Source organism: Hyperolius riggenbachi, chromosome 10 (assembly GCF_040937935.1).
Source record: "Hyperolius riggenbachi isolate aHypRig1 chromosome 10, aHypRig1.pri, whole genome shotgun sequence".
Taxonomy (NCBI): Eukaryota; Metazoa; Chordata; class Amphibia; order Anura; family Hyperoliidae; genus Hyperolius; species Hyperolius riggenbachi.
Window position 1 is genome coordinate 134,018,733 of NC_090655.1, and position 18,644 is coordinate 134,037,376.

The 18,644-nt window shown below is 44.2% G+C and overlaps 1 protein-coding gene and 1 long non-coding RNA gene across 10 annotated transcripts in view; one reads left to right on the forward strand and one right to left on the reverse strand.

Annotated features, from left to right (window-relative positions):
- Positions 1–18,644, forward strand: part of LOC137536155 (uncharacterized) — a 138,494-nt gene that overhangs the window by 83,194 nt on the left and 36,656 nt on the right. For 2 of the 4 annotated variants that reach the window (XR_011024531.1, XR_011024533.1), the window contains one exon: positions 8,655–9,056. The exons of 1 other annotated variant lie outside the window; for it this stretch is intronic. This is a non-coding gene — a long non-coding RNA (uncharacterized lncRNA). Of the gene's footprint in view, positions 1–8,654; positions 9,057–14,615; positions 14,688–18,644 lie in introns of those variants that run through there. One more of the 4 variants, XR_011024532.1, reaches the window with a different exon arrangement.
- Positions 1–18,644, reverse strand: part of CDH23 (cadherin related 23) — a 1,682,716-nt gene that overhangs the window by 35,532 nt on the left and 1,628,540 nt on the right. For all 6 annotated transcript variants that reach the window (XM_068258239.1, XM_068258230.1, XM_068258228.1 and 3 more), the window contains 6 exons: positions 17,547–17,676; positions 8,600–8,863; positions 8,251–8,412; positions 4,001–4,257; positions 2,297–2,394; positions 2,065–2,185 (listed from right to left, as the gene is read on the reverse strand). In XM_068258239.1, coding sequence (XP_068114340.1) covers positions 2,065–2,185; positions 2,297–2,394; positions 4,001–4,257; positions 8,251–8,412; positions 8,600–8,863; positions 17,547–17,676 — 1,032 coding nt within the window. The remainder of the gene's footprint in view (positions 1–2,064; positions 2,186–2,296; positions 2,395–4,000; positions 4,258–8,250; positions 8,413–8,599; positions 8,864–17,546; positions 17,677–18,644) is intronic.

An 18,644-nucleotide genomic window follows, 5' to 3' on the forward strand; every position in this document is an offset into this window, starting at 1 on the left:
CACATTTCACCAGAAAAGAAACGCAATGCGGGCAAGCATTTCATCAGAAAAGAAATGCAATGCGGGCAAAAATTTCACCAGAAAAGAAAGCAATGCGGGCAAACATTTCACCAGAAAAGAAACGCAATGCGGGCAAACATTTCACCAGAAAAGAAACGCAATGCGGGCAAACATTTCCCCAGAAAAGAAACGCAATGCGGGCAAACATTTCACCAGAAAATAAATGCAATGCGGGCAAACATTTCACCTGAAAAAGAAACGCAATGCGGGCAAACATTTCACCTGAAAAAGAAACGCAATGCGGGCAAACATTTCACCAGAAAAGAAACGCAATGCGGGCAAACATTTCACCAGAAAAGAAACGCAATGCGGGCAAACATTTCACCTGAAAAAGAAAGCATTTACTCACATGGCAGAAGTCTCCGGCCTCTGGCGCGCTGCTCCCGGGACCTCCTTCCTCCTCGTCTCCTGCGCTGACAGGGCTACGGCAAGATGGCGCCCGAAGCCCTGTACTGGAGACACAAATAGTCTCCAGTACAGGGCTCCGGCAGCCCTGCTCGCCTGCCGGTGTCGGAACAGACACCGGAAAACGAGGCTGGAGCGGGGCTGCTGGCAATGAACTGGCACGGCGTCTATAGACGCCGCTGCCAGTTCATGAGGATAGAGTGGCCAGAGTCCCGAGGCCGGGACGTCCCGCTGCTGAAAGCGGGACATTTCCCGGGACCTCATGCAGCCTGGGACAGTGGACCCCGAATCCGGGACGTGTCCAGGGCAATCCGGGACGTCTGGTCACTCTACTGTATATGATTCTAGACCCAGGTCATGCTGCTCTCTTCACTGCAGCTGCATGCTGTGCAACATACCTTTGCTTCATATGGCTCCCAATACATGTCATCTGACGTTCATCAAGAGCCATATAGTGCAGAGTGTATCTGTGTCGGTCTTGGGTACCCCTTCAACGAGGGGAGTTGTCCTTGACCTATAGAGAAGGTGAGACCGGAAGCCCTTAAGGTGTAGTATCGTTAGGAAATGGAAAAGCAGAAATGTGAATAATATATACTCACAAAGGTGGGTTGCAATCCTGCAACCACCGTAAGTGCGTGCGGAAAAAGACCATTTCCACTCAGTAGCCCGGACCCTCTGGATCTGGGTGATCGCACTCCTCCTATGCTCCTGTACCCTGGTAGACTGTGTATCACCTTGGATACACAAGTGAAAGAACATCGGTTGAGGCGCCCAAAGGTATGGATCACTTGAGCTATGCGCCCTCGCTCTGCACGGCTAGGAGTAAGGTTATCTGTTTTATTGACCTGAGGAAGCAGGCTGTGTCCCGTGAAACGCATTGTCTACAGTATAACCTTTTTTTTTTAATAAAGACTCCTTTTGTTTCATCCATGAGAGTCTTCTTTTGGAGCTAAGAGGCCTCCTTCACCAATTGTACACTGCTATTGTATACCTTTGGGTGCCTCCACCGACGTGCTTTCACTTATACGGTGCAGAGATACACTGCAGCAGAGAGGGTGCCTATAATGAAGTGAAGAATATGCTGACTTGGCAATGGACTAGTTAAAGTTCAGCCGCTCAACCCTCCAAACTGCTAAGGAGTGTAAGAGGAGGGGTAGTGGGATGTGAGCAGAGGACAAGGCCCCTTCACGGTCTTGGGGGAAGGGGGAGCTATTGTTACATCCCTGATCATTTATTCTGTTTCACCTTATAATAAGATTTTGCTCACAGGAACATTATATGATCCTGTGCTGGGGTGACAGGGTCATATGCATAGTGCCGCCCCCGGCTAGTGATGTACTCCCTGCTGGGCAGGAAGTACGTAACTGGGGTTCACGTTAGTCTGCTTATGCGTGCGGCGTCACACTGCGCTCCCTTCATGTACACGTGCATTACGTGAACTGCCGAAGCCTCCATCGACTTGTATGGCCCTTGTGGCGAAGAAGCATACCGCAGTGTGACACAGTCTGCAAGTGTGCAGTACCTTTGGTACTGATATTTCATCTAAAAAAAGTAAACTAAAATAAAAACAAAATAGAAATAAAAAAATGATCACTAGACCTGTAAGGCAGACATGTCTTGTGCAGCAGCCGGCGTTGTTGCTGGCTGGACATCCAGGACGTTGTAATTGCGAAAAAGATTCCGTAATTGTTCTTTATTCTCATCAATCATCTGTATAACTCTTGAAAGAAAAAAATATATTTTATTTATCTTTAGTGAAATGGACTATATAAAATGATGCATGATAGTTGCACAACCTCACTTCAGTGTCTAAAAGACACAGATCACTTACCGGTCCACATCGAGAATTCTGTTGGTGTCACGATTTACAACGTGAATCAGCATGTCAGTCTGTGCAAAGTTAACCCTACCCTTTTTGTCTACATGAAACTAAAAAAGAAAAGAGAAAAACAAGTATATTAAAATAATGAGTTGTAGAAGAGTATTACATGCTTGAGCTCTCAGAATTGTCAGCCTTATCTGGTAAATTTTGCAGTGCTGTCTGTTACTTTTCAGAATGCCTGGCCAAAAGCAGCTAAGAGTACCTGTCCAGATTACTTTGTTATGCTGCTACGAATCCTTGAACAGATCTTTATTATTCAGAGTGAAGTTAAAGAAACCAGGTCTGATTATCCTAGGAAGAGCAACGACTACACACTCGGTTACTAAGCAAGTAGGAGCTAAAGGTGCTCATCAATACAGTCTTGAGTGTACAAATCTTACCACTTCTGTGTGATATAAATAGACTTCCTAAAATATCCATTCAAAGTATATTCACTGCATTTACCCCTCTACTATATATATTTGGTAAAACTGTACAATCAAGATTGTATCATTGATAGATACCTTAAAGGTGCGCATACATCAGATGATGTATGGGCAGATTGACCAAGAGACAGATCTATCTCTGATCAAATCTGATTGGAGAGAGATCTCTTGCCTGCCCATACACCTCAGGCCGATCCTTGATTTTTGAAGAAGGGGACTAGATCCCAAAACACTTGCATAATTTAACTTTATCAGTTAGTCATTAAAAGGTATTACTGTATTTTTTGGACTCTAAGACTCACTTTTTCTCCCCCAAAAGTGGGGGAAATACGTCACTGCATTTTATAGTCCAAATGCAGGGAGTTCTGACTTGTGAATGCTGCCAATACAAACCTCCAACTCACCGTAATGTTGGGGACTTTTTGTACTGTGCCCATGCAGAGGAGGACATGGGGACAAACGGAGGACAGAGGGGGACACAAGCTGCCCCTTCGCCATGGATGCATCAGGCTTAGTATATTTATTTATTCCCCTTGGTTTTTATCCTCTAAAACTAGGTACGTCTTCTGGTCAGGAGTATCTTATAGTCCAAAAAATACGGGTACTTTTCCTAGACTTTGATTTGCTGTACTGTACTAATTGTGACACAGCCAAAATGCCAAAATTGTCAGGAATTTTAAGGGGTAAAAACCCTGAAATGCAAAGTGGCAATTTGCATAGATTTCACTCTGATAATCAATAAATATTATTGTGAGATACTGAGCTTACTAAGTCAATGCAGTGCTACAGAAGACATTTTTTTTTGCTGCCATTTGTAAATCACTTACATTGCAGAGTTCAATGTTACTCTCATTATTTGCTTATGGGAAGAATATAGTCTTATTTATGTCATTTATACAAACTGCCTTTTGTAGCTTTTTTTGCATTAAGCACAATTTTCATGACATTTCTGGATGTTTCATTAAACATAGAATATATGCAAAATAATATAATGATTCTACCATCTAATCTAAAAGTGTGTGTTCTTCCCATTAACCTAGGTCTGTTAATTTTAACGTTTCCGGGGACATAATGAAACGACTTGCATGTTCAGTTATTTAGGTGAAGTGATGCATTATGGGAGCACATGGTTACTTGCATGAAGGTGTATATTTACAAATACCTTCAGTTTTAAGAAGGCAACGTTTTCATCCGATATTTAATGTTATTCGTATCTGCTGGCTGTTACCTGTACATCATCTGTATTGACAATGGCTCCTGTGATGTTGGATAAAAGGCGTATAAATTCCTCCTCAAACTTACGAACGGTATCAGGGATCTCATTAATAACTATTTTTAATCGCTGATCATCGCGTAAAATATAGATTCCTACAACAGCGGTATCATTGTGGCCTGCCAGATCAATTGCCATGATGTCCACCACAAAGTATCCAGGGCTATATGAAGTAAAGAGGTCAAAAGTCCTGATAACGCCATCCACATTGCCTGTAAAGACATAGAAAGGCATAAGTAAAAACACATAAAAATGAACTTATTAACTGCATAATAGCTTTTATTGCAATTTGCTGGAACTCAAGGTTCTCCAACCTTAGAGACGCTTTTAAGGAAAACATCCCTGAAATGCGTTGGCTGGCCACTGAGAACACATTAAATTCCTCAGGAGCACACCGCCCTAACTGGTGATCCAAGAACACCATACATGCTTCAAGCTAATGAACAGATGAACAGCACAAATTTGTATACCGGTAATGGTCCTTATTCTCACAGTCTCCACTCTACTAACAATATTCTCCTGTCACCTCTTCTCACTCCCCTCCTCTGGAACACCATCCCTTAACATATCTGCCACTCACCTTTTTTAGACACAGACAAGACTCAGAACATTTATAGGGCACTGTTGGACTCAAAGCGGCAGAGCTGCAGCCACTAGTATGTGCTCTTTAGGCAGTAGCAGTGTTAGGGATAATTGCCCAAGGTCTCCTAACTAAATAGGTGCTGGCTTACTGAACAGGAAGAGCAGAAATTCAAACCCTGGTCTCCTGTGTAATAGAGGCAGAGCGATTAACCAGCCACTGCTAGTCACAATCTGAAAACTCACCTCTACAGGCAAGCATAGTCTCCTACCTAGGACCACCATTTCTACCATCTCATACAGAGCTTCCATTTACCTACTGTCCTATACCTTAAACCTGTAAGACCAGCACTTTCTTTCCCTTTTGTCTCACAATGCTGTGTAATGTGTGTGCATACCTCCCAACCTGTGTAGTTGATTTGTTCACTGCATCAGCGGTATTCTACCACTGTCTTGTATTAAAATGAATGGGAACCCGTTTTTAAATAAAAAAGTCAGATACTCACCTGAGAGGGAAGCTCTGGGTCCCATAGAGCACCCCCTCTCCTCTCCCGTTCCCCGCTTTTGCGCTGGCTCCCCCATAGCGGTATTCGACCGTTTCAGTCAAATGCCACTGTCTCCCGGCCGAAGGGAGGCTTCGGAAATGCTTCGGGAGCCTGAGTGCTCCCGAAGACGGGCCGCTCTACACTGCACACGCGCTCCCTCTATGATGCACTCGTGCATACGCAGTGTGGAGCCGCCTGTCTTCGGGAGGACTCGACTCCCAAATACTTCCGAAGTCCCCTCGGCGGGGGATGTGAACGGGGGAGCCAGCGCAGCACGGAGGGCACCGGGAGAGGAGAGGGAAGGCTCATTAGGACCGAGCCATCCCTCTCCTTAGGTGAGTATCTGACTTTTTTTTATTTACATATGGGTTCCCATTAGCTTTAACTGTTGTATTGTTTACTTTGTTTTGTTATACCCTGTATGCTGTTGTACTGCACCACAGAAGATGCTAGCACTATATAAATCATTAATAATAATGTATGCTGTGGCATACTGCAATACGCTGGTTATTTCCTGTAGTTGTATATGCCAGTTTTTGGTGAGGTCCACCATGTCTGGTAATCTTACTGCTTCTTATATCCATCAAACTCCAAAGGTTACATTTTCTGGCACTTAAACTCTTTCCTTGCAAAGTCTAATAAAAGGGTCTTGCTTTCACAGCTGGACTCTGCAAGTGGCACCAGCACTTGCAATTTTACTGCCTATATTATTTGAATGACATTAAAGCGGTAGTGTCACCATGAAAATCAAATTTAAACAGCAAATGGTCTGAGTGTATTAAGTGATAAATATGCTAATCCTGCATTCAAAACTTGCAAAACTGTTTCTGCTGTTATGGTTTGGAGTGATCACATACTTTAGGAGCACTGGCCTTTTAGTAGTCAGTGCCAAACAGTTGAATGCTGGGGGTTCTTTTTATCTATAATATATTCCTCCTCTTCCATTTATTCCCCTGCCTAGCCTATCTGAAACACGATCCCCTGCTCAAAAAAGAGAGTGCACAGCTCCTAGTATACACTTCAGTGGGAGTGTCTGAAGACTCTGGGAGGAGGGCAGCTAATGAATACACAATTAGCAAGAACAGGGAGGGGGAGGGGGGAACAAGAGTCTGGGAGGATATGATGTCAGTGTTAGCTTAGCAAGATGGCCACTGCCTAGAATAGGATTTTCTGCTTTTCCTTTATAAAATTCACAGGAATCATTACGTGGATAGCACAATACATATGTTATGTAAGTAGAACTAGTATTTATCTACTTATATATGTGTTTTTTATTTCTAGGTTAGCATGGGTGTCGCTTGTTCTTTAAGAAGCCTTAAAGAGGAGCTGTTAGGTATAAGGTCTCAGAGAAAATAAACACATATATCAGTAGCTAAAGATTGGCTGTACTTACATTACATATGCATTTCACTGTCCACGTTTGGATTTCACAGAATTTGTATATAGTATATGCAGAGATAGATGCTCCTGACAGCTCATGGCAGGCTCCATGTTTTTCTGTCAAATGTGTCGTCATGTCCTGCCTGCTTCCTGATCACAGATAAGCTCCTACTTGAACAACACAGTGTGCAGTGAATATTAACCTTCCTGGCGGTAAGCCCAAGCTGAGCTCGGGCTATGCCGCGCAGGAAGATATCTCAGCCCCTGGTGGGGCGATTTTCTTCATTTAAAATGCTGTACGCGCAGCTAGCACTTTGCTAGCCGCGCGTACAGCTTGATCGCCGCCGCTCTGCGGCGATCGACCACACGCAGCGGCGCAACAGGGCCCCCCCCCCCCCCCCGCCAGAGCCCTGCGCTGCCCGGACCAATGAGTTCCGGGCAGCGCTATGGGCTGGATCGGAGGCGTCTGACGTCAGGACGTCGGCTGACGTCCATGACGTCCTTCCGATCGTCGCCATGGCGACAGGAGAAGCCAAACAGGGGAACGCGTTATATACGCGTTCCCCTGTTTGCTATTGATGCCGGCGACGATCGCACTAGAGGGACACATGCGCCCTCTAGTGGTGTTTCATGTAGCTACCACTCTGGTAGCTTTACATGAAACAAAAAAAATAAATAAAAAAAAAAAGGATTTTTGCCTTTTTGGCAAAAACAACTAACCGCCAGGAGGGTTAATGAGCCATGTGGCTAGGAACAATAGCTGACTCCTGCAGAGTACTCTGCCCCGAGATTTATCAGTGCTACACAGCTAGACTGATTACAAGCTTCTGTAACGTCTCATTAGCAGCCGAGGGGAGGGCCCCAGAATGCTTTGCAGTTTAGCTGCGGCTTGCGTCTTTATGGGTCTATAACAGACTTGCTGATAAGCACACATCAAAGGTAACTGAGATTTTTATCTTCACTAATGGCTTTTGAGCTTCCTTCTAAACTGTTTAACACAGGAGAATAGAGGTTTAAATTAGCTTCTGCAGCCTGACAGTTACTCTTTAACCTGAATTTTAATAATCGACTAAAGACCAGAAATTGATTCAAGGTGATTGCAACAATATTAAATGAAAATAGGAGTTTTCAGTGAAGTTTACTTTTAAACTTTATTGAAGTGCAATAGATAGTTCTAGAAAAAAAAATCTTAAACCCAATACCATGGTTTACATGTCCATGAAAATGAATGCATATAGCACTCAAAACATAACCTTCTTCGAACATTATCTCACTGCTTGCAAGAAAATAAAATCTATAATAAACCTTGAGCTTTGAGAACAAGTTTACTTTATAAGAAAACCTTCAGCTACTGAAAACTGACAATATTCAATTCAGAATGCTCTGAACTAAACTCAAAGCTATCTCAACATGTTAAAAAAAATGGGACTGCTCAGGTAAATTTTTAATCCAGAGGGGTGGGGGAGTGAGAGGGAAGAGTGTGTGAGCGTGTGTTTTAAATGACAAAGAAAGTGTTTTGGAAAGCTGTGAATACTGATGGCAATCGCCTGCCATTGCAATCACTGAGTGGCATATGAACACAGCATATATTTTCAATATGCCCGCAACCAGGCAAAACAAGTAGCAATCTTGGTGCCCGCAACCAGGCAAAACTAGCAATCTTGGGTGACAGATTTTGCTGAGTAGAAATAATTCCCATACCAATAACAAAGATATTTTTCACCACGACAGAGTCATTTGAATTCTGCTTGATGTAGTGAATGCTCAGGATGCTGTAGAACACCAGACTGTTGTTGCCCACATCAGCATCTATTGCTAGAACCTGAATAAGGTCAGAGCCAACTTTTGCATCTGTAGCAACACCTGAAAAAAAACAAAAAACAAGACATAAATGAGATTACCCGAATATGTATATATTATATACTGTAAATTGCATATACCATCAAAACTGTATCTTCATTTAGATACCGTACATGGCACATCCATTTTTGGGGGGAAATAATTTCTGTCATGAGTTTGCTTATTATAAATCCCATCTAACATCTCTTACCTGCAGTGTATTCAGTTTTTGTAAATCTAGGTGGCTGATCGTTTATATCTTCCAGATAGATCCTTACTTCTTGCAAGGTTGCATCTGTGCTGGGATCGAAGCTTTGTATCCTGGCTGCCCTCATTGCTTTGCGGGCTGACCAATTTTTATTGCTTGATGCTTTCACTATCAGAGAATAGTTTGGGGTCTTCTCTCTGTCCAGGTTCTTCAAGACAATCAGTTTTCCTTCTGGAGCCAACTGGAAGTTGTTTTCCACATTCCCAGCTGAACAGAAAACGGATACTGAAATCATACTGCAAACCAAAAGACTGGAAAAATACGGTTGAAAATAACTCTGTTGTGATAAGGGATGCATTGAAGCCAAAACGGGCCATTTCCTTGTGATTCCTGCCTGTTTCACTATAATTCTTTCTTGCTGCCTCATATGCAATAAAGTACAAATTGGAAGATTCATAGAAAAGTCAATGTTGCCTCGCCTTGCATTCCTCTCAGGTTCCAAGTGAGTGATTTAGAAAATCAGTAGCCAGAGCATTACAAGTGCATGATAAGTATACAGTAGCAATAAAAAATATGTGAACCCTTTGGAATAATATGGATTTCTGCACAAATTGGTCATAAAATGTGATCTGATCTTCATCTAAGTCACAAGTTTGCAGTCTGCCTAAACTAATACCACACAAATAATTAAAGGTTCCCATGTTTTTATTGAACACACCATGTAAACATTCACAGTGCTGGTGGAAAAGGTATGTGAACCCCTAAGACTAAGGACGTCTCCAAGAGCTAATTGGAGTGAGGTGATAGCCAGCTGGAGTCCAATCAACGAGATGAGATTGGAGGAGTTGATTTCAGCTACCCTGTCCTATAAAAAACACACACCAGTTTTGGGTTTGCTTTTCCCAAGAAGCATTGCCTGATGTGAATGATGTCTCACACAAAAGAGTTCTCAGAAGACCTACGATTAAGAATTGTCGACTTGCATAAAGCTGGAAAGAGTTATAGAAGTATCTCCAAAAGCCTTGCTGATCATCATCAGTCCACGGTAAGACAAATTGTCTATAAATTGAGAAAGTTCAACACTGCTGCTACTCTCCCTAGGAGTGGCCATCCTGTAAAGATGACTGCAAGAGGACAGCGCTGTTAGCGAATCTATGATGCGTAAACCACTAAACAAGATTGGAGTTCATGGGAGGATATTACAGAGGAAGCCACTGCTGTCCCAAAAAAAACATTGCTGCACATTTAAAATTTGCAAAAGAGCACCTGGATGCAGGGCCAGCCCTAGACTTTTTGCCGCCTGAGGCAAATTTATAAAAAAAAATTGCCGCCGCCGTTCCATCCCCCCCCCCCTGTATTGTAAGTGGACGGCAATGCAGGAAGTGACGTCAGTGGAGTGCACGCTGGAACGCGGATAAGGGGAGTCCTCCCCGCCCGTGCCTCTTACGATTGGGCATCGGCTGCTTCCTATTACAGCTGGAGGGGAGCGCAGATCGGGGGACCCAGGCGAGGGAGGGGGGGTCCGACCCCCCTCCCCACCGCTAGGCCCAATACCCCCGTCCTGCCCGCTACCCCTCCGGCTCGGCGGCCGACCCCCCCGCACCCACGGACGGGCGGGTGCCGCCCCTAGAAGTTTGCCACCTGAGGCAAACGTTTCACCCTTCATGAGCGGGCCGGCCCTGCCTGGATGTTTCAAAGCAGTACTAGCAAAATATTCTGTGGACAGATGAAACCAAGTTGAGTTGATTGGAAGAAACACACAATGCTATGTGTGGTGAAAAAGAGGCACAGCACACCAACATCAAAACCTCTTCCCAACTGGGAAATATGGTGGTGGGGGCATTGTGGTTTGGGGTTGCTCTGCTGCATCAGGGGCTGGACGGATTGCTATTATTGAAGGAAAAATGAATTCCCAAATTTAGCAAGAGAATTTAAGGCCATCTGACCACCAGCTGAAGCTCAGCAAAAGATGGGTGTTGCAACAGGATAACGAACCAAAGCATTGAAGTAAATTGTAAAACCAAAGCATAGAAGTATATGGTCTGTGCTCCCAAGGAGGCACTGGGGTTGGGACTTAGGCATGCTGGTTTCTCATTTTGCTGACGGTGCTCCCCTCCTTTTGTATTTTTGCTAGAAGTAAATCAACAACAGAATGGCTTTAACAGAAGAAAATACGCCCTCTCGAGTGGCCCAGTCAGAGTCCTGAACTCAACCCGATTGAGATGCTGTGGCATGACCTCAAGAAAGCGATTTACACCAGACATCCCAAATATATTGCTGAACTGAAACACTTCTGTAAAGAGGAATGGACAAAAATTATGCCTGACCGTTGTAGACGTCTGATCTGCAAATACAGGAAACGTTTGGTTGAAGTTATTGTTGCCAAAAGAGGTTCAACCAGTTATTCAATTCAAGGGTTCACATACCTTTTCCATCTGCACTGTGAATGTTTACATGGTGTGTTCAATAAAAACATGGAAACATTTAATTATTTGCATTGGTAAATGCGGGGGGATTACAGCCGCCCAGAATCCCCCCTCAGACCAGGGTCGGTGCAGTGTCTGGGGACAGGCACAAGTTGTGACACCAGAATATCTGCAGGTATCCTGCAGCTCACATCACCACCCCCTTTCTTTCCCTGCTACAGTTGACTTTGGATGGAGCAGCAGTGAGAGCATGGAGCAGCAGCAGCAGCGTGTGTACAGAGCATGGAGCAGCAGAGTGTGTACAGAGCATGGAGCAGAAGCGTGTGTACAGAGCATGGAGCAGCAACATGTGTACAGAGCATGGAACAGCAGCGTGCGTACACAGCATGGAGCAGGAGGGTGTGTACAGAGCATGGGGCAGCAGGGTGTGTAGAGAGCATGGAGCAGCAGCGTGTGTACAGAGCATGGAGCAGCAGCATGTGTACAGAGCATGGAGCAGCAGCGTGTGTACAGAGCATGGAGCAGCAGCGTGTGTACAGAGCATGGAGCAGTTCTGGGGAACTTAACAAAGTCAGGTATGAGCACAGCCTTGTGCCTTGCTGTGTGAATGCTTCACTTTCCCCTTCATTAGCAATGTCGGCTGTCCTCATTATTATCTGTATCCAAACTGCTCCTGATTGATCCCGTTGTCGGTACAGGAAATTGCATTGTGTATCCAGCATGATGTCCTACCATATTATTATACTGTATTGTGCGTGGCTGAGGGAGACCTTTCCGGAATCCTCCCTTGAAATTCCTGAGTTTGCCCCCGATTTGTGTTAATTTAAGCAGACTGATTGTGATTTAGGTGACGATCAGATAAAATTTTTTGACCATGTGCAGAAATCCATATAATTCCAAAGGGATCACATACTTTTTATTGTTACTGTATACTGTATATACACTACTTACATATAACCCACATTTTTTTCGGGAAAAAAATGTGCTGAAATGTCCCCCCTGGGCTTATACGCGAGTCAGCTATGTGAGGCTGTGTCCACACCTGCCCCCACAGAGTATCTACTGCACCTCAGTGGCGTTGTAAGGGTGGGGGGCGGGGAGGGTGGCCCAGCACCCCTCCCCCCCCCTTTAGCAAGGTAGGGGTGACAAATCAAGTCCCTGCACAGCAGAAATGATGGAGACACCAGCCTCAGGTAAATTACAGCCACAACTATGCAGCTGGTGAATAATCTGTGGATGCAGGGAGGGGGGCTGACATCATTCCTCCCTCTCTCTTCATGCCCCCCCCCCTCCTTTGCAGCGTACAGGTGCAGCAACAGTGGTGCATTTATCTCACTTGCTCTATGCATCTCGGTGGGCTCCACTCTACTTCCTGTTAGTAAACAGGAAATGGAAAGGAGCCAGCTGACGGGACATATAGAGCAGGTGAGATAAATGCACTGCTGCAAAGGGACGGGGGGGGGGGGGGGGGGCGATGGAGAGGGAGGGAGGAATGAGATCTAACCCCCCCCCCCCTTCATTAACAGATTACTCACTGGCACTGCAGGGGTACACAGGAGTGAGGAGGGAGGCAATACAGCACCCGACCAGTGTCACCCCCCTCCTCCTTACCCAGTGGCACCCTCCTCCCATCCAGTGTCGCCCTCCTCCCCACCCAGTGGCACCCTGCACCCCTCTACTCACCCAGTGACACCCTCCTCTCATACAGTACTACTCTCCTCCCCACCTATTGGCACCCTCCTACCCCCAACCAGTGGCACCTTCCTCCCCACTCAGTGGCACCCCCTCTTCCCACCCAGTAGCACCCTTTTCCCCCCCTCCCCACCGAGTTGCACCTTACTCCCCACCCAGTGGCATCCTCCTCCTACCAAGAGGCACCTTCCTCCCAACCCAGTGGCACTCTCCTACCCCCTCCTCCTTACCCAGTGCCACCCTCCTCCTTATCCAGTGCCACCCCTGTGGCAACTTCCTCCCCACCCAGTGGCATCTTCTTCCCCACCCAGTAGCACCCTCCTCCCCACCCAGTGTCGTCCTCCTCCCGACCCAGTGACACCTTTCTCCCACCCAGTGTCACCCTCTCCCCACCAAATGGCACCCTCCTCCCCATCCAGTGTCACCCTCCCACTCCAGTAGCAGCCGGGGGGGGGGGGGGGGGAAGTTTGATGCATTTATGTCTAAGGTAACATTCGCTGTATTACATATACAGTATGTGGGGTAATGCATGTGCATTTCACATGTGTCAGAGGCACTGTGTGCCACATTTCACATGTTTGCTGCATTTCATATGTGGAAGGTAATGTTTACTGAATTTTAACGTGTGGGAGGTAATGTTTGCCACATTTCATGTTCTCTGCATTTCATGTGTCAGAGGTAAAGTTTGTCTCATTGCATGTGTGGAAGTTAAAGTTTTTGCATTGCATGTGTCGGAGGTAATGTTTGCCACATTGCATTGTTGAAGGTAACATTTGCTGCATTTATTATTTGATGGTCATAGTGACTGCATGTGCTACTTTGGGGTTTATTGTTACAGCATTTGGCATTTGAGGCTACTTAATGGTATGCTAACAAACCAAAAGAAATACAGTGACAGGAAAATGTATACATTTTGCTAGCCACTTTATTAGGTACATCTTGATAGTACTGAGTTTGACCCCCCCCTTTTTTTACTTTTTATTTAGCATTTTCCATTTTTTCAAATAAAGCTGAAACAACTATATCAGGGGCTCAGAGAGATGAGTTAGAGTATACAAAACGTGCATCAAGTACATATTCAGACCACATACATATCAGTGATAGAGTTCCCTTTTTGCCTTTTGAACTGCCTTATTCTTATGACATCCCTCAGAGATTTTGGCTCACATTGACATAATCGCATCACACAGTTTTTGCAGATTTATTGACTGTACATCCATGATGCGAATCTCCAGTTCCACCACATTATGGGGGAAACACTGCTTTCTTATGTGTTTGGGGAATCTTGTCTAATTTCCTTTAGGGCCACTTTGCCTCACTGTGTTTTGGGAGGAAACTCAGCGCACTTCCTCAGAAGTTCACCCTTACATTACAATTAGCCCATGTCATGGCCACACCCATTTTCACTGTGGTGTGCTTTGCGCGCCGCACTCACTCCTTTTCGGGGGGGAGGGGGGGGGGGATCTGTAAATAATCAGCACCAGGTGTCAAATACTCTAGCTACGACACTGCTGCACGTCAGGAAGGCTGATCAAAAATGGGGCACATCTGGCTAAGAGGGGGGATGCCTGATACAGGGGGCACAGCTGGGTACAGGGTGGATGTCCAATACAGGGGAAACAACTGGTAATGGGGGGGCTGCCTAATACAGGGGGTTCATCTGGCTATGGGGGTCCCTGCCTAATACAGAGGTACATCTGGCTATGGGCAGCTGCCTAATACAGAGGGCTCATTTGGCTATTTATACTGAGTAGGGAAGATGCCTGATACTAAAGGCACATCTGGCTATTTATACTATGGAGGGGGCTATAGTGGGGAGGAGGCTTATATGGGAGTTGATCACGTTTTATATATATTTTATAGTGTATTGATGCAACAAAAACTAATTTTATATATTACAGACTTCACCATACAGATCTTCTAGACAGTCCCCAACTGCATAAACTCAGGTCAAAGGATGATTAGTAGTGAGGGATCAAGTCCAGCAGAGAACATGAAACCCTTCATAAAGGCTATGGCAGGAAACTTACACAGTATGTGCAGAAATATAGTCATTTGGAAATGAACATTGTGTCCATTAAAGCCCTACCTCACTCACAGATTTTTCATTGTTAGTACAGCTGAATTATCCTATTACTCTGAATATTTGATGCAGTTGTTCTCAAACATCTCCATCCCCCATTTAGAAAATCAGTCACAAGGTACAGAGCTACCAGCAGGATGGGAATATCGTCCTCTGCGCAGATCAATCACCTGACGTTGGCCATTGCCAACCTCCTCTTCTGTCTCCTCCCATTTCCCCTCCCCCATTTAAGGGCAGTGTCAAACATTTGATTAGAGGAAAAAAACTTGATGCTGCCCCCTGTCAACTCCTCCATGACAACCATCCTTGGTGATGATGATCTGGGGGAGGAGTATGGACAGTTCATGGACTGCTATTCAGTCTCACCAAGCTGCTTTTGACATTCACACACAAAGTCCAGATAACCAACTAAAATAATATGTGCAATACTCACAACTGTGTGCATTGTGAATTATGATGTATTCCACACAAAAGACGTGTGGACAGACTGTCCTTAAAAATAATGGAAGCTTTTAAGGCTTTTCTTTATATGAAAGGCACATGTTCTCTTCCCTTATGAATATCTGTTAACACACATTGCCTTTGTTTTTGGGTGGACATGGTCAGGATGTTACACAGAGACCTTGCCCTAACTAAAAGTATAATAGTAACAAAGACTACCATAAGGCAGACTTTTATTAGCAACACAAAAACACATGCAAGGGAAGCTACTGTCTATTCTTCTGTGCAAAACTTTAAATAGTGTTTGAATATTTTGTTGAAAATAGTCCTTCTGTTTCTGATCACATTTGCAGCAACCTGCCATTATCAGACTATGCAGCATATGGTCAGGTCAGCTGACTAAAAGGGGTACTATGAGAAAAAGACTTAAAACATTTAACAAACGCATGAATACATACATATAAGATGTACACTGGTTCCAGAGTAAAAAGCACTGTAAATTACTATACTTTTTTTTTCAATTTTACTTACAGTACAGTAAGTATTTTTAATCTGATAGTTCTTACCTGTTACCAACAGGTTTTGGACCAACCCTTCTCCTCATGGGGGAACCTAAAGGTTTCATTTATTTTTTGAAAAGCACTCCCTGGCAAGGATCTCTACAGAGATGTTGGACGGCCAGCCTACTTGCTCACAATTTATTCTGGCAGTTGTCTTGAGCAACTGCTGTTCAGTAAGCACGTTTGAGAATAAAACTCCCCATGAGGAGATGGACTAGTTCAAAATGTATCGGTAAGAGTTAAGAACCATCAGTGACAACTATAAGTTATGAAGTGGTATGAGCGCTCCTCCTAAATATATATTCACAGTGTTCACTAGTTAAATTTCAATATAATTTTCAATATATATAAATTGTGAGTTTGGATGGATCGCTGCACAGTATGGGGGGTATCACCACCCTAAACGATATTAGAAAAATGCAGAGTCTGTACAGCGTTCACACCCCATATACATAGAAAATGTCCAACAGTATTTCACATATAAACAGTCCAGTAACTCTTCCAGCTTATAAATCCCATCACAGATAGTACAAAACACGCTTTCGGACGTTAGTAGCTGACTTAATCACAGATCAGCATATGCGCTTGCTCAAACAGGTCTCCCTTCATCGATCAACTTCTCCCTATGTGAGGCTCAAAACAAAATTGGACAGACCATAGCATAATCCAGTTTGATGTAAAGAATGATTGCCTTTCACAAACAACTCTAAGTGCAAAAGTTAGTGCACCCCTCCACACTTAGTGCTCGCATCAGTTTAACTGAGTAGGGTGCAGGCTTAACACGTACAATTGCTGACCATGCCAGACCAGCTCACAGTGCTTTGACCAATATCAATCATCAACCTTCCTCATATTCCAGCGAAATTATTCCTTAAAAACTAAAACACAGTTCTCATAGCGAAACTCTGTATTTATTTACTGTTATAAAACATAGAAGTACACTCACATTCTTTACAATCAATTGTGCCATGTATAAAACGTTTTTGGACGTCCTCACCGCCGCTCACTCCATGGCAAGCGAGGAGAGGTGGAGTGAGCGGCAGTCAACAAAATTACTTGTTGGTTGAATAAAAGTAAATTTAGGTCAAAATTTGCCAGGGGTATGAATAATTATGGCCAGCACTGTATGTCTGGCTAACCTAGACTTGGGGCACCTATGCCTAGCTAACCTATATTGGGAGCACCTATGCCTGGCTAACCTATACTGGGGGCACCTATACCTGGATACCTGGCTACCTATATTGGGGGGCTAAATACTGCATTGCAGATAACATTTGTGAGTCCAGGGGGCTCCCAGTTTTTACACCTTCGCCCTGGGTGCAATTTAGCCTAAAACTGCCCTGTTTATAGTATAGTTTACTATGGCACAAATGTACAGTACAATTTCTACATATGTGTACACATGTATTTTAAATCGGACAGCTTTTTTTTCACAGGACCCCTTTAAGTTGCTTAGATTGATCAGTCTCCAGACTGCACATCCATTAGTGAGATTACCCAATGATTTCTCAGGTTGCTATACATTAAACCAATAAAAAACGTTCATGGTCACGTTACTATACACCAGACATTATACAATTTCCAATCAATTCTTTGAACGATTTTTCATAGAAGTGAATGGAAAATTGATTGAAAAATCAATCCAAAATCAAATCGGACATGTTGGAAATAATCAATCTGACAGTAAATCTGTCAGAAAATTGCATCATGTGTACCTACATATGCTTTCGTTAAATAGTTTCACTTACCTGCAATGAAATAATAGACAATGGCATTTGAGCCTTCATCTGCATCCAGAGCACCGCTGACATTCCCCACTATGGTTCCAGGCTTGGAATGCTCACGTACAGAAAGAAGCTGGTATTGTACAGCACCTCTCTGTAAAAAGATCAGGACAGATACATACAACGCAGAATGAGAAAAGTCAAATATTAAAATTCTGCATTTTTCAATGCACGAAATTTCCTCTTGGGGGTACTTAAAGAAGAGTCCTAATCTGATCATACAGCAGGATACTGGATTAAAAAGAAGAAAATAAACCCCCAGCATTACTATATACTTCCCTGACATTAGCTAATTATAAATCCAGAACCTGGCGACAGTGGCAGCCACACAAATTATACTGCTGCATCGACACATTTCACGAATGCACAGACCATCAGCATTTGCTGCAAGTATGGGGAAGACAGCTCCTACACAGCATCATTTACTATTATGGAAGGGTCGGAATCCAGGGAGGGTGTGTGTGTGTGTGTGTGTGTGTGTGTGTGTGTGTGTGTGTGTGTGTGTGTGTGTGTGTGTGTGTGTGTGTGTGTGTGTGTCCCACTTTGGCCGCATGCGGTGATGCTGAAAACAGCAGATTTTCCCGAGCACTAGCAAAGTGTCAATTCATAAAGGCTGTTACCGCATGAAAAACTGAAATTACTGAGCAGTGAGGAAAATTACTGACTTGGCTGTAGTTACCTCCAACACATGTCAGTAAATTGTCAGAAAATGTCAATTCATAAAGCCTTCAACAAGCTGTAAGCCAGACGATGGTTACCGACACATCTGGTGAGGTTTTAAGAAATTACCGACACCTCTGGTGAGGTCTTAACAATGCAAAGTGCGGGGAGCCGAAAGTCTGTGCATGGAGCTGAAGTCTGTGTAAGTCATCTGTGCAGGGAGCCGAAAGTCTGTGCATGGAGCTGAAGTCTGTGTGAGTCATCTGTGCAGGGAGCCAAAGTCTGTGTGAGTCATCTGTGCAGGGAACCATAATTACAGCTTGTAACAAAAGAGAGATCTTGGCCTCAATTCATAAAGCATTACCTCATGTGGTAATGCTGAAAACAGCAGACTTTACCGAC